Source organism: Hypomesus transpacificus, unplaced genomic scaffold (genome assembly GCF_021917145.1).
Source record: "Hypomesus transpacificus isolate Combined female unplaced genomic scaffold, fHypTra1 scaffold_89, whole genome shotgun sequence".
NCBI classification, from domain to species: Eukaryota; Metazoa; Chordata; class Actinopteri; order Osmeriformes; family Osmeridae; genus Hypomesus; species Hypomesus transpacificus.
Genome location: NW_025814040.1, coordinates 650,173 through 666,791, shown reverse-complemented (window position 1 = coordinate 666,791; position 16,619 = coordinate 650,173). Strand labels below are relative to the sequence as shown.

Genomic DNA, 16,619 nt, shown 5'->3' with positions numbered 1-16,619 from the left:
TGTCCGTAATCATAAAGTACGGAGTAGCCCTTACGGAAAGAAAATATATTTACCAATATATGATTTGAAATACATTTTAATATATTATAATATATTATTTTCCATTACATTGACCAATATATTATATATGGAAATACATGGGATAATATATTGATGATAAATATATTAATAATATATTTTAAACTATAATACATATTCATGTAATATATTGCAATATATTGCAGAATACAGCAATGATTGCCGTTTTCCATATATTGCAATATATGGAACATGAATATACAATATATGTGGTTATATATCCCAAAATATATGCATGCAATTATGTATTCATAAATAACCACCATAATCTATGCCGCTTTATATGGGAAAATGTATGGGTAATATATGTAAAGATATAGTGTCACATGTATGCTTCATATATGGTAGAATATATTTTAAATATATGTGAAATTATATGGAAAGATATATTGTACAATGCATGTGTACATATATGAGAACATGCCCATACAATGTACAGACATATATGGTGATATTTACATTTAGTCATTTAGCGGACGATCTTATCTAGTGACTTACAGTAAGTTACAGTAAGTGCAGGGACATACCCCGAGGCAAGTAGGGTGAATTGCCTTGCCCAAGGACACAGTTTTTTTTTGCGCTGAAACGTCTTATTTTATTAATGAGTAACTGAACATTGGAATGGCTCAAATGGATGAGAGGTTGTGCTGGTAACCGAAGGGTTCCAGGTTCAACTCCAGACATAGGTGTTTTTTTTTTTTTTACAAAACAGTTTCTGGTTTTCTGGGTAATCCCAGTGTAACTATCTATTATGTAAATTTTACAATATTTTGCCATTTTAAAGGAGGAATTCGCCATTGCTGCTTACAGCTATATTTTTTTACATATAATTCAGATATTCTACCATATATTAAACATACATGTGACACCATATCTTTACATATATTACCAATACATTTTCCCATATAAATCGGAATACATTATGGTGGTATTTATAGATTTAAAATTGCATATATTTTGGGATATATAAACACATATCATATATTCATGTTGAATATGTTGCAATATATGGAAAACGGCAATCATTGCTGTATTTTGCAATATATTGCAATATATTACATGAATATATATATTATAGTTTACAATATATTTGTAATATATTTATCATCAATATATTATCCAATGTATTTCCGTACAATATAATTATTAAATCCCATATATGGACATATATTGCCTAATATATCACATAATATTTTCCAATATACTGCAATATATTTTCCTTCCGTAAGGGTACGTTTAACGTGGCGTGTATTAAATCATTGTTCATCATTGTTCAATGCATTAGGCTAAATGTTGTAGCCTATGTAGGCTATTTAAGTTGATTTTCTATCAATGTTGAACATATTGAACTGACGAGAATAAGAAAATGAGAATATCTGTGGTAAATCATCGTTTTCCCGTTGGGTCAGTGTTACAGGAAGGTCTGGTTCAGCACCAAGTTAGCCTGCCCCGGACCAGACTAGTTTTGCAGCCTAAGTTGCCATAGTAACCGGGTTCGAACTACGTTGAGCTATCTTTATGGAACCGAATGAACTAGAAATGAGTCAGATTAACTGACATAAATCTGACTTATTCGGTAAACTTGCTTTATGGAACAGACCTCAGGTTGAATTTAACCTCATCAATGAATATGTATTCATATAGCTTATTAGCTGTGACATGCTCCTGGATCCGCTGAAATAGACAGCATGATAATGCAAGTTATAGTATGGACACAGATAGGTCAACACAGTGGGCTACAGTGGGTCAGACACTGTAGAAAAGGAACAATATTGGATTACAGGTACAATACATGCGTCAGTGCTGAATGTATGGGACTTACAAGCGGAAGTGATTTGGTTTGGACCCTCTGGCCATTCTCCCTCATGCTCAAACCATGGTTGGGTACATGGTCAACTACGGTGGCCCGAATCTCATTAGAGATCACCGTTCTCCTTCTTCTTTCTCCTCCTCTTCCTTCTTCTTCCCCTCTTCCTCTCCCTCCTCCTTTTCCTCCTCTTCCTCCTCCTCTTCCTCCTCCTTCTTGTCATCCTCTTCCTTTCCCTCCTCCTCCTTGTTCTCTTCCTAGTCCTCCTCCTACTCTCACTCTTACCCCTCTCTTTCTCTGGTTGTCAATATGTTTTAAGTTCTCCATTGTTCACCAAACAAAACAGAGGCTCAAGACCCTTTCTATGCTGCAGTCCTGATCGCAAATTGCTCACTAGACCTGAGTGTTTAGAGATTTGAATATTTGTGTGTTGTAGGTTGATGCTTTGAGACTTTACTTAAAAAGTGTGTGCAACAACTGAGCATTGTGTGTAGTGTTTTGACAACAAGCTGATGTGTAATTGACATCAGTGTGTAAACAAGGAAAGTCAGAGTCGGCCCCCTCCCTCGCTAAACCCACGGAGGCAACCAAAGACGGGCCACCGGACCCTGTCTGCCAGGTACTTAAAGTTTTTTTGTTTCGGATGCAATAAAAGAAACCTTCACTCTCCGCCCGACCTCTTTCTTTTCCACAATACCAACACGCACCAGGGTGAGCCTCAACAACAACGAACTCAGAAGGCTGAGGCTGGACAAAGAGGCAGCGTTTAGGAGTTGGGACAGGGACATATTCAAGGAGTCAAAGAACAGTTTAAGCAAGGTGGTGAGAGAGGCTAAACGACTGTACTCGGAGAGACTACAGTAGAACATAATTTCTCTGCTAACAACTCTGCTTCTGTCTGGAGAGGGTTCAGGCAGGTTACCAACTTCAAACCCAGAGCCCCCACTCCACTAACGACTCCCGCCTGGCCAACGACCTGAATGAGTTCTACGGTAGATTTGATTGACAATTGGACAGTCCTGAACAACCCCTTTCCACCCCCCCTCTACAGTGAAAAATCTCTCCATTCAGGAGAGAGAAGTGAACAAACTGTTCGAGACAGAACCCCTGCAAAGCAGCTGGGCCGAACTCTGTCTCTCCAGCCACCCTCAAGAACTGCGCTGACCAGCTGTCTCTGGTGTTTACCTACATCTTTAACAACTCCCTGGAGACATGCCATGTGCCAGCCTGTCTCAAGTCCTCCACCCTCCTCCGTGTCTTTCGAGCACCTGGTGCTGGCACACCTTAAATCCATCACAGACCCTCTACTGGACCCCCTGCAGTTTGCCTACAGAGCCAACAGGTCTGTGAACGATGCAGTTAACATGACCCTCCACTTCACCCTACAGCACCTGGACTCCCCAGCATCCTACGCCAGGATCCTGTTTGTGGACTTCAGCTCTGCCTTCAATACCATCATCCCGCCCTGCTTCAGGACAAGCTCTCCCAGCTGAACGTGCCTGATTCCACCTGCAGGTGGATCACAGACTTCCTGTCTGACAGGAAGCAGTGCGTTAAACTGGGAACACAAGTCTCTGACTCCCGCTCCATCAGCACCGGATCTCCTCAGGGCTGCGTCCTTTCTCCTCTGCTCTTCTCCCTGCACACCAACAGCTGCACTTCCAGTCATCCATCCGTCAAACTCCTGAAGTTTGCGGACGACACCACCCTCATTGGGCTCATCTCTGGTGGAAACGAGTCTGATTATAGGTGGGAAGCGGAAAACCTGGTGACCTGGTGCAGCCAGAACAACCTAGAACTCAATGCTCTCAAGACAGTGGAAATGGTTGTGGACTTCAGGTAGAACAGAGTCCACTCACCCCCATCACCCTGAGTGACTCCCCAGTCAACACTGTGGAGTCCTTCCACTTCCTGGGCGCTATCTTCTCCCAGGACCTCAGGTGGGAACTGAACATCAGCTCCCTCACCAAGAAAGCACAACAGAGGATTGTACTTCCTGCGGCAGCTGAAGAAATTCAACCTGCCAAAGACGATGATGGTGCACTTCTACACAGCCATCATTGAGTCCATCCTCACCATCTGGGACGCTGCTGCCACTGCCAAGGACAAGAGCAGGCTGCAGCGTATCATCCGCACTGCGGAGAAGGTGATTGGCTGCAATCTGCCTTCCCTCGAGGACCTGCACACCTCGAGGACCCTGAGGCGAGCGAAGAAGATTGTGGCCGACTCCTCCCACCCTGGACACTGTTTCAGTCACTCCCCTCCGGCAGAAGGCTGTGGTCCATCAGGACCAAAACCTCACGCCACAAAAACAGTTTCTTCCCTTCCGCTGTTGGCCTCCTCAACAAGGCCAAGATTTCACACTGACTTTATGTCTTGAAACGAATTGCATTTTGCACTACATTACAAAACTGTGTCTCTACCATTTGTATCTCGTGTAATATTTGTATTTGATATTGTAAATTACGGCAACTTATATTTTATTATATATGTTATTTTAATTATTTTCCACTTAGTATTGCTAGTTTATGTACCCTTAGTGTTAGACCACATATTTAAATTTAAATATATATGTTTATTGTTTGCACCTTCCTGCCAAAGCAAATTCCTTGTCTGTGCAAACTTTCATGGCGAATAATTCCCTTTCTGATTCTGAAGCATAGGCACTTGAGCTCTCTTGGATCACACCTTTTTCAATAGCTTAGTGATATGCTCCCTGACTTCTCTGTATTGAGTGGGAGGGACTCTTTTGTAAGGCTGTGTCACTGGAACATCATCTGTCAAGTGAATCTCATACTTTATCTGTGTAATCCAAATCCTCATCTTAAACTGCAAACTCGTGTGCATACTTCTCCAGAAACAAACCTAGCTGTGCCTTTTGTTCAGATGTACCACCCACACTCACTCTGTCCAGAACTGACTGGGTATTGAATGTCAGACATCAATGGAAATCTGCTCAACATCCACTGAAATTCTTTGAAATTTCACTTCATAAGACTCCACTGTATTTACATGATCTACATTAACCAGTACATCAAGCCTGGTCCTGGGAAGAAGCCACAAATCTTCCTGAGACATGTTAATGATATGGACTGGAAAGACATGATGGTCTGTAGTGACTAATGTAGGTAACACTACCAGTCCACTTGGTAGAGAAGTGCTCACAGGCTCTAAAAACAGTGAGGGTCCATCAGCTGTTACAGTCTTGAGACCTTTTGCCGTGACAGTAGCTACAGATGAGGCTGGAATTAAAACATGTTCTTTCCCTGCAACTTTAGCAAAGGTCTCCTTAGCAACTACCGTCGCTGCCTGCATCTGCTGGAAAGCTTCCCTCCAGTCAGAATCTAACAGACCCCCTCCAATAGTATCAAACTTTTTACTGGGCACATGCCCCAGAAAAAGGGTCTAACGACGCCCCTGGTTGAATGATTGTTTTATTATGTTAGCGTTGTGTAGATACTAGGGGTGCAGAACCAAACCGAAAAAAAATGAATTGTTCAACACGCACACACACAATGGCCCGGTTTTTACATGTTTCGGATCTACAAGAAAACACAACCTAACACCATTTGTCCTTCCCCTTTCCCGGAGAGTACCTGTCCAATGAACTGTCAGTATATCAAATTTACATTTAGCATTTACATTTAGCAATGACGAGTCACGTACTGGAGGGAACTGGAGAGAGGCAAATCATATGAAGCTAGGCAAGATAAGAATGTGTGGAGAATGGAGATGGCATGTGGAGGTGAAAGGTTAGCGTTTGGGGATGTACCATCATCTTTTAAGTCACCTCTGTGGCAACATTTTGGGATTAGTTGTTGACTACAATAGCAATGGAGTGAAGGTCGTTGATAAAAAAGGCATTGCTTGACATGTGTAAAGTATGCTAACGGTAATACATCTAACATGATGGGCCATCTACGCCGGCATCACCCAAACATAGCCCTGGCCGGAACGAGAAAAGAGTTGGACTTGACAGGGAAGAAACAACAAACTCTCCTCCCCACTGCCTTTCAAAAGACATTTCAGACAAATTAAGGAAAAACTAAGATTGAAGAATGTTGATGTTTGCTTTAAATAGCCTAAGTAACATTTGCTCTAGAAATAATGTTCATTTCATATGTTATCAAATCTCTGGATGTAAGACAATGTTATTCATGCAAAGAAAATACAGAGAGAACACTGAAATGGTAATGTTTTTTTCTTCCCCCTAATGTGCTTAACAAACTGAACCGAAACTGAAACTGTGACCCATACAAACCAAACCGTGGGCTTGTTGAATTGTTGCACCCCTAGTAGTTATCTTTCAGGAAGAAGGAGTAGTTACTAGAATCAGGATTACAGTAAACACAACATTAAAACAAAGTAACAAACATTACACAAATATCCCTCTCATAATTCTCCACCTTCTACTTTTGTGGTAAAGGTGAAGTCTTGAAGAACTTTCCTTAAGAGTTCTGGGCAGGTATGTTCTTTGTTCAAATTGCTAACACAAATGGAGAGCACAAATGGTTGCTGGAGACGTGTCATCTCAAGCAGTCCCTTTGAAGCTTTCAAGCTAGTAGGAGGGCCTCACATGCAGAGGAGGAGGCTCGCCCCCCAACTGTATGGTTCCTTTGCATTGGCATTTGGTGGGTAATCAGCATACTGAGGGTGTCAAGGGGGCTGATTAGGTTTGTCTGGTGTGGTCGGATCAGACTCTACAGGTGTGACAGGATGTTGGCTCCATGTGGTCTGGCTGACCTTGCTACACCGGAGTGATTAAAAAACAAATAAAAAATCTGGGCCATAAAACCTAAAAAGCAACAATGTCACATGGTCCTTGAAATGTAGCCCTAGGAGTGTGGTCCTGAAACTGCTGCCTCTGGTATTGCAGAAACATGGAACTCATAACATTTTTTGTGACCATCGTATTCTGTGAATGTAGTTCACTGTTCGCTGTTGTCACTATGCAGCTTGAAACACACTACAAACAAACAAATACACTACATGTGACAAGCAGATTCCATTTATTTCTAAACAAACATTCTGCACAGCTTTCACCTTCATTTTCTTACAGTCTGAACTTACGCTGTTTGCGTAGCAAACTCGTCTGAGTTCAAGCTGGTTAGTGACAACACACAGCCCCATTGATGGTCACAAAATGTCACCACCAAGGAGTGAAAAGAAGAAAAAAAAAACTGGTGTCTGCCTGTGATTGGCTATCAACTCTATTCCTCATCACCATTCCAACTGCTCCCAACCAATCAGCTGTTCATGCGTCTCCCACTTAAACCTCAACTGTCTTCTGTTTGTCAGCCGGCTAATTCTGTGTTTGTTAGTCGACTTGGTGTAACTCGATAATGTCGGATAGTCTGTATTTGTTGTGTTGTAAGGTCATTCAGTATTATCTCTCATTTTGTGATTTTGTGAAAATGAACATTGTGTAATAAACGCTGCCCTCGATTCAACGCCGCACCAAAAAAAACTGAAAACGGTTATAAAGCTGTGGCTCGCGGAAAAACTTAACCAGCTGCCGAAACAATCGCTGCAGAGCACGAGCCGATCGCGTTGCTTCGCAGCGCCTTGCAGCCTGTGTGGCCGGTCCAATTTGATAACAGGGGCGCCGAACAGAAAAGGGCTGTGCTTCCAAGTGCTTTGCAGCTAATCGCGGCACTTCACAGCTAATGTGTCCCAGGGAGGCGTAAGGGCGGCTTTCGTTGACATTGATGGAAAACCCCACTGATTTGTGATAAGTTAGGGTTGTGGTTGTCATTTGAATGTTTTGTCTTTTGAAGCATTTCCAAACCATAATTTAACACATAAATCGTTTTTATTATCTTAAATGTTTGATCTGATTTTAGCATGCTTGTCATCATGAAAAAATTACTGAATGTTTATTTATATTAATTTGCATGTTCTTAAATATTATTAAATCATTTACTTAAGGCTTGCATACATATCTGTGTTATAAGGATAGTAGCTGTCAGTCCCTGAAGATGCTGATGCAGCACTTCTGCTCATCTGAGACCTTTCTGTAAGACTTCCTGTGCAACTGTTTGTTGCAATACTTTAATAATTCCTAAAGGCCCATTCACACCAAGGACAATAACAAATACTATAGCTATAACAATATATTTATGTGTATTTGCGTCCACATCAACCTCGACAATTAGCTTCTCGTAAATTTGTCTTCCATTTCAAATTTGCAATCCAAGTAAACGGTCAACAATGAAAAAAGAGGAATACACCACAGAGACTTTCAGATGCAACCCAAATGAGATATGTGATTCACATCAGGCATGAAAGTTTTTCTGCCTGCTGTCCTCCCCAGCCCAGGACAAGCCGGAGATGGCATCCATGCCCCTGGCCCTGGAGAACCGCTCCTGTGTGCTGATCCGCAGGGACCTGGTAGCACTGCCCGCCAGCCTAATCAGCCAGATAGGTTACCGCTGCCACCCCAAACTTTACACAGAGGGAGACCCTGGGGAGAAGCTGGAGTTGGTGGGAGGTAGGTTAGCAGCATGATAGGGGTTCCCAGATATGGAAGAGAGATCGCTTCTCAATGTCTACAAAACTGGTTGAACCAAGTCTGGTGGATTCAAAGAGATATTACAATATGTAAATACAATCAAATGAAAGAGAAGAAATTACATTTGAGATTAAAGAGATAAAAGGTAAACATGAAAAGTGGGAATCAGATTAAATATTTGATTGCATGTGATGATGTTGCAAAGATGTCCGAGACAGAATCATTTTACCATCCTGTGAAAAAAACTACATGTACAAGGTGAAAAGGTAAATAGCCAGGCAGCAATATATATTGTAAAATTTATGAACAGGGTTTCAAAAAAGTAAGCAACTAGTTTGTAAAGTAAAATTTGATTAAATAGAGTATACTGTAACTGTCATGAGACGAGTGAGGCTATGATGAGATTTCTTATATTGAGGTGTTTTGTAATTTTCGCTCTCCATTTCCATCACAGGAACATCTGTGTTCATGACACGGGGCCAGTTGATGAACTGTCACCTGTGTGCTGGTATTAAGCACAAAGTCCTGCTGCGTCGCCTGCTTGCCACCTTCTTCGACAGGTACAGTAAGAGAGGATACTTAGAAGAAAAAAGACAATTGGATTTCAAGGTTGTTTGAGACTAACAGTTTGACTGTCCTGAGTGTTTGCTACCCAAAGGCTTTGCTTAATCTCATAGTTCAATACAAACCCTCATCATGAAATATGTATTTCTTCTGGGGGCTGTAATTACAACTTGAAGCACTTCAATGACAACTATTACAACTATTCTGTGGGCGTGTTTTCCATAGTGCTTCTGTGCTCCATTCTGTGCTATTTAATTCCAAACCAGTTCCTCATGCTGCGGTGAAAGAAAGGTGGCTTTCTTGTGTATTTGTAGGAACACATTGGCAAACAGTTGTGGAACAGGCATTCGATCCTCAACCAGCGACCCGAGTAGGAAACCTCTCGACAGCCGGGTACTCAATGCTGTCAAACGTAAGTCTACACTGCTAACAGACAGCCTTTTTTACACTGCTGAGCTGATTAGAGCAGAGCTGATCCATGCCAGTGTGACTGCTTGCATATCCCAACAGTCTGTAGTTGCTGTGCTTGAATGGGATTTAAAGTTCATGTTGAGTGACATTAAATACTAAATAATTACTAAATTAGATACTAAGATTTTGCAATATCTATTTAATATCTAAATATATGTTTTAGCTCAAAGAAAATGAAATACATGTTGCTTATCAGTTATTTTCCATCTCTCTTTGTTGATTCTTTCTTGTCTCTGCCTCTCTGTCTATTGTTTTCCATCCCCCCAATCCCCACGCCATCACCAGTTTATTGTCAGAACTTTGCTCCAAACTTTAAAGAGAGTGAGATGAACGTCATTGCTGCCGACATGTGTACCAATGCGCGGCGTGTCCGCAAGCGCTGGCTACCCAAGATAAAGTCAATGCTTCCCGACGGCATGGAGGTCTACCGAGCTGGGATGGGGGTAGGGGCCGGGGTGGGGCTGGGTCTAGCCTTGGGAGTCTCCCAAGCTGGAGTAGCACACCCCTTTGAGTCCCTGACCCCTTCTGGCCTAGCTCTGGAGCAAAGGCTGTTCCAGGAGAGAAAAGACCCACTCAGGACTCATCTTCTGTTGGGTGAAAGTAGCCCAGGGTCTGGGGTTCCTGGAGGTGAGGGCGAGTCTGAGATGATGGGTCAGGAGGAGCAGGAGGAAGAGGAGGATGAGGCAGGGTTGGAGGCTGTGGACGGGACATTGAGGGCAGTGGCTGTGATTCCAGGAGGTGAGGCTGGGCACGACACATCCCCAGTACAAGAAGGGGAGGAGTTTGCAGAGGGCCTAAGAAATAATGAACAGTGAATGCAATCAATTTTTTTGTTGTATCATACTTTCACTCACTCGGTCTTTCGCTCCTTAACCTCTCCTTTTCTCTGCGCTTTCCAAAGGGAATTTCTTTGCACAATATGCAATGCTGGCAAAAATTTAAGAACTGTAAGAATGCCACATTCACATACAGTACACACATAAACATGCACACATACATCAAATTTTAACAAAAATGAACAGACAGGCATAGAAGAGAGGATGTAAATGTATAAATGTCATTCCCTTGTCCTGTCTCGGTAACAGTTACTTTTACCAAGACACCGTGGTAACAGTTACTTTTTGCCTACTCTCTGGAGAGTGGTGCCAATAGATAGGAATTGGTCAAATGATATGCCCCTTTCTAGGAAAGCGGCCCAGCTTCTGAAAATAACGACTGTAACCTTGAAAAGACCCTACTGGTTATGTGGCCAACTGAACTTGCAGTTCCCTGAAGAAGTGATATAGTAGCATGAGACTAGCCCACTCTGTAAGACATATCACACATTTACTTTAAATGTTAAATTAAATTGTGTGCATAGGGTACCCAATTCATTTAATAACTTTTACATGGAGACAAAAACAGCATGTGATACTTAAATGGTAGAGTAAAGGTAGTATACTACCATCTAATAGCTTGAGGATAATATTCAATATGAAAATATGAAGGACTTTTTGTCTGTTAATGGTTTACCCTCACGACATGTTGAATTAGATCATCAATGTGAAGCCTGTAACACACACACAAACACACACACACACAGACACACACCTTATAGTCTTAACTCCAGTATCCATGAGTCTGAGACAAGACAGCTAATTGTGCTAGCTACACTTTTACTTTTTCTTTTTCAATAGAACAGACCATAATACACACTTGTAATACAGGCTTAGAATGGCATAAATTATACAAACATAAACAAGAACATATAAACACAAAGCTTGCATGCAAAATTTAAATAGAGAATAGTACCAGAGAAAACAACAAGTCACTAATCAAGGTGGATCCAGAAGAGAAACAGTTTCCGTTGGCAGAAGATAGATCACTTTACATAAATATGCGACCCTGGGAAGCCAGGAATGACCTGGTTATCACAGGTTTGACCAGTTTAAGAGTTTAACCCAGGTTTGCCCTGAGATTGGTCCTTGCCAAGATCTAATATTTACTATCAGTTTTACCTGGCTTTGTCTTAATATGGAAGATACAAGATACAGTACACTTAAAATGGGAGTACTAAACAGATACCATGCGTAGTAGTGTACACTACCAAGTGTTGTAAGTGAAAAGCACTGTTTCACTACATCTCCATGGAAGAACAGGCACAAAGAACTACAGCACCCATCTTTGTTGGGGAGTTTGGGGATCATGCGGGGTGAATAATTGACACAAATGACACAAATTGACACATATTGCTGGCTTGTTGCTTTATCCCTTGATGAGGTTAAGGAGTGAAGATGGCTATATGGAATTTGAAAAGTTACATAAGAATGCACCCTTTTCTGCTAGTATTTGTCCATTCTCACTCTAATCTTGTTGACATTTTAAGAGGGGGAGGGTGGATAAGGTACCCATAGGTACCAAAATTCAAGGATAAATGTCTACCTGATCAAAGCTTCAAATCTGGTTCAGATCTTTTTGGTTAAAATTAAAGTGGAGGGCACCCAGGAATATAAACTAAGAAATGTTTAAGACAAAAATGTTAACCCTTGCTTTAAAATTATGTTAACTGCTTGCTGGATAGGGAGTTTGGTTGAGTAAATATGGATAGTCTGGTTGAATGATGCAAACAACATGTACTCAGCTGATTTAAGTCTAAGATGACTTTTTTTCATTTACATTTTCATTTGACTGTGCACTACAAGACCTGATATAAAAAATCAAAAATGCTCAACTGACTTGATCTAACAATATAGATACAGTATCCCCCCCCCCCATGTTTTGTATATATATATATGTGTGTGTGTTGTATATACGTAAATTCAAAGGGTGGGCCAGTTTTGTTATTTTAATGTCTGTATGCTATCTGTCCGGTGTATGTTTTTTGGGGGGAAGCTTAAAGATGGTCCTGTTTCTATGATAAGGAGCACAGGGTTGAAATTGCACTATAGGTAAAGAGAAAAATGTTTACAGGAGTCTTTCTTGGAGAAATGTGATTTACTTTGGAAAGTTGGGCCGGGAGAGGGTGGGGTTGCAGGTCTTATATTGTGGGTGAATGTGTATTGTAACACTTCCATTACTTGGTAGGGTACATTTGGGAACTCTATTTGCGACAAGATAAAACACTTTTCTAGCTGATGAAACACAGTATTGTCTCATCAATCGCTGGAGAGTAATGTTGATGCCTTTTTGTGACAGTACGATGTAGTGTACAATGTGGTCTTATCATGTGTGACTGAAGCTTGAGTGATCTCAAGCACTGAGAAGGGCTGTAACTTTGAATGGGTCTTTAATGTGATTTATTATATCCACTAATCTGCCAAATATACAAATAATTCTAGACTAGCCAGATATGTGGGCTAAAATAGGTTGTGCACCTTATCTTATTCTACTCATATTTAAACAAGAAACCTGCTCTCATACCTTTTAGAATGAGTGAACGTGTTTCTCAATAGAAATATTTAAATATCTGTCAGAAAACGTCAAATTAGGACCCATACATCAGTTTTTAAGTAACTGATGTATTACATTTTCTTGTAGACAGTCAATAACAAAAACATGACATTGATGAGTTGCATGGGCTAGTTTTTAAATGTAGTTAATTTGGGTTGAAGTACAAAGGATAGGAAGTGTTTAGGTTTCACCTGTTGTGATGATATGTGGGGTGAGAGAAGTGCCTTAATCGAGACTGCAGGGTGTGAGAATGTTCTAAACACTGTTTGTATTATTCTGTCATTGACAACTAAATGGTATTAGAGTTATAAGAGTTGTTGTATTCTAATGGTTGTTTTTCAAAGCTATTTGCTGCATAGTTTTATGCTAAGAGGTAATGATAAATATTGAGATTTCAATGGTAGACTATGGCAATGACTTTGACTAAGGCTGGGATATGGGAATTTATTTTACCTTTACGGCAGCTATAGGCAAAACGTGAAGAGAAGCAAGTCGGATAAAGACGGTTCAGATCATCTGTGTGCCCTCTCCAATTGTTGCTAACTATTTATCAATTTGAGAACATACTGTATACTGTTTATGTATGCATGGGCACGCTTGTAGAGGTCAAGGGATTCTCACAGACACCAATGAGTGGTATATTAACATGCACTATGTTGTTACATACTCTTAAGTTAATATATCAGTCTATTCCACTGGTCGACCATGGTATAGACAATCTGTGACTGACAAGGCAATTGAGTTGTAGAGTGAAACAAAAATATAATGGAGACTATACCCATATGATTACTTCCAAGTCAGACTCAATCAAACCTGCTCACACACAGTATGTAAACTAGAACAATTTAAGTTTAGCCTTGGAGTAAAATACTGGAGTTTGTGCTCATCCATAGGAACTCATTTATGTAAATATTCTTGGTTCATTGCCTTGTTAATTATTTGGACTAGCTTGGATCAAATTTGATTTCTGCTTGCCTTATTGCTTCTTCTGTAACTGGTCTACCCACAAAAAGTTTAAGAAAACTACCCTCATAAACAATTTACTCTCTCCCATTTATGTTTCATTGGGTGTAGTTGGAAACTGATAATATGTTGCACCAGAAACTCAGAGAAACTCAGAGAATGGCTAACCTTAAAGAGAATGAGCACTGTTTGTGGTGGCTGCAAAAAAAGTAACATTTCCCAGTATGTGAATATTAAGATGTACTATTTGAATAATGTTTACTTTATTGCAAAACAACTAGAAGCACTATATTAAATACAAATTATCATCAATTGCTATATAAAATCATCACTTCAACTATATGCGCCATGAGCAAGAGAACATATGGGATTGTGGGATTGTGTTGGGTTTGTCAGCCTTCCAAGTTCTCAATTCACTATCCCCACAGTACAGTGAGCTGCTAGGTGACGTGTTCTCACAAGTAACTGCTTTGTTGGCGGTTAATCCATTTCCACACTATTTGGTTGTAACACCCCTGTTGTAGTGGCTTTTGGCCCTAAAGGATCAACCATTTTGAGCAAATCCCTCACAAAATCCTCAATTCTGTGTTTCTTCATAGAGTCAGTCGAGATAACAAGAAGCTTTTGTTTAATGAAATACCTGTAATATAATGCATGTTCAACTTCAAAAATCCGGCAGTCCAATCCATGGAAATGTCTGACCTTGAAAACTCTACCATCCATTTTATTTCAAATGTATAGCTCTTTGCTATGAACCGCTATTAGGAGTGTGCAATCCTGCTGTGAGTGAGTATCCATTTTGTGTACTTCATTATACCGTAAAGACCCTCTTTCTGACGGTTTACATTAACCCACCCAGCTCGCGGCATAATAAACACGACAGTTAGGTTGTTATAACCGTGTGAGATTTATGAAGACTGACTACTGCGTAATGTACGTGCATGTGAACACTTGGCAGTCTTGGAATATAACTGCACTATTTGTTTGTATGTCTTTAGATGTAATGCCAGCACTTTAGATATTTAGAAGAAAACTAATCTATGAATATTGTCTAATGGTCGGACTAAATATAAAAAGAACAACCTTTAGAGCCATGTGCTCAGAGCGCTGACAATCAGAATGGGAATAAGAACCAAGTGCACTATGGGAGATCTGTTATGAAGGCTCCTGCAACTTCCTGCCTTGTTTTTTTCAGCTTTTCTATTGGTTTCTCCAGACCGGGGGCTTGTGAATGTGACTAAGTCAATGCCAGCCAAGAGTCCACTTAGTAATAATCTCCACCTTTTACTGAGAACCCTCTTCAGCATTGTTTTAGGGTCAATGTTTTGAAGTGTTCAATGATTAGGATGGGGGTAGCCTAAACTGATCATAGACCAGCAGCAGGCTTCTCTTGGGTATAACAGTGTAGTTTGATGGCTTCAGAATCTGTTAATACGGGTGAATTCAGAATAGAAAAGACAAAATATTTTTTCATCATACAGTAGTGACAAATACACACACATGCAGGGAGTGGCAACACTGGGAACACACACGCATGCAGGAGTGTCCACTGTAGAAATGTGTTTTCTGCATTTTTCCCCATCCTTGCTGTCCTTCCACCAAGGACAGCTAGGAGCAGTGGGAAGCCCTATCAAGCGACGCATGGGGACCAAGTCTGTCTGCTCATGCCCCATGTCTTGGTCAGGGATATGGCAGAAGAGCCATCTCTAATGTTTTGCATGTTTTTGTATTGGGATTCTTTGTAGAAATGTAAACTTCGTCTGACTTCGTCTGGGAGATAGCTCACCTGAGCACCAACAGGCCTGGGGAGAACATGTCCCATTGTCCCATGCAGGGATAGAACCCAGGACCTTCTTGCTGTGAGACGGCAGTGCAAAGCACCATGCCACGTTTACACCAGAACCTCTTTTTTAAGTTAAACTCCTATGGTTAATACTCTCACATGGATAAACTAATAGATCCTGGTCCTGATACTGATTAATAATTGCAAACATTTTATTTTGGGTTATTTGGTGGTAAATTATGGCTCTTATGTCTCTAGTGGTTATAAACATGCCCTTTAGGTATACTTTGACTCATCATATGGAGAAGCTGTGAATATTAATCGGCTATAGTACTTCCAATGTTTCAGAAAGCGGCAAAATGACTAGCAATGTTAAATCCCCAACCCACTTTTCACCAGAAAGCATTTCATGAAAACAAAAACGGGCGGGCAAAATCTGGAATTGGGATGTTTGGTTACTCTTTAAAGTAACCCTCAAGGTTTGACTTTATTCAGTACCCATACCTATTACCTTGTGATCTGGGACGAGAGTTGGAAGGACATCGGGTTTTGCACACTCTGTGACTGCTTTGTACTTTTAAATAGAAAATTGCAAAAATGTGTATGCGCCTTCTGACTCAAGTACCAATAATACAAGTGAAACGTAAGATACCACTTTTGATGTTGCATTAATTGTCAATTATCTTCATTCCCATTATTTCCTTCCATTTAGTTGACATTGTGTAGTTCAAAAGTAACAGATTTCTTTCAAATACAATACTGAAATGTTTGCTTTCTAATAAAACTCATTACTTCATCATATTATCGGTATGTCGTATAATTTATATCTTACTGATGTTTCTGCATGTATTTTAATCAGCCAAATCCACTAAAGCTTTGTAGTATATAATCTATATTAGGAGAGAAATTGGAAAATGAATCAATTGGAAATTAATTTAAATATAAGTGTTATAGCCTATATTATTGTAGGCTATTGATATAATTAATAAACAATAACTATGTTTTATTGTGAA

The 16,619-nt window shown here is 40.4% G+C and overlaps 1 protein-coding gene across 4 annotated transcripts in view; it reads left to right on the top strand.

Annotated features, from left to right (window-relative positions):
- Window positions 1-16,407, top strand: part of LOC124466276 (nucleus accumbens-associated protein 2) — a 148,193-nt gene extending 131,786 nt beyond the window's left edge. For all 4 annotated transcript variants that reach the window (XM_047018062.1, XM_047018059.1, XM_047018060.1 and 1 more), the window contains 4 exons: window positions 8,199-8,375; window positions 8,851-8,956; window positions 9,275-9,372; window positions 9,717-16,407. In XM_047018062.1, coding sequence (XP_046874018.1) covers window positions 8,199-8,375; window positions 8,851-8,956; window positions 9,275-9,372; window positions 9,717-10,246 — 911 coding nt within the window. In that variant the 3' untranslated portion in view covers window positions 10,247-16,407. The remainder of the gene's footprint in view (window positions 1-8,198; window positions 8,376-8,850; window positions 8,957-9,274; window positions 9,373-9,716) is intronic.
- Window positions 16,408-16,619: the final 212 nt, after the last annotated feature.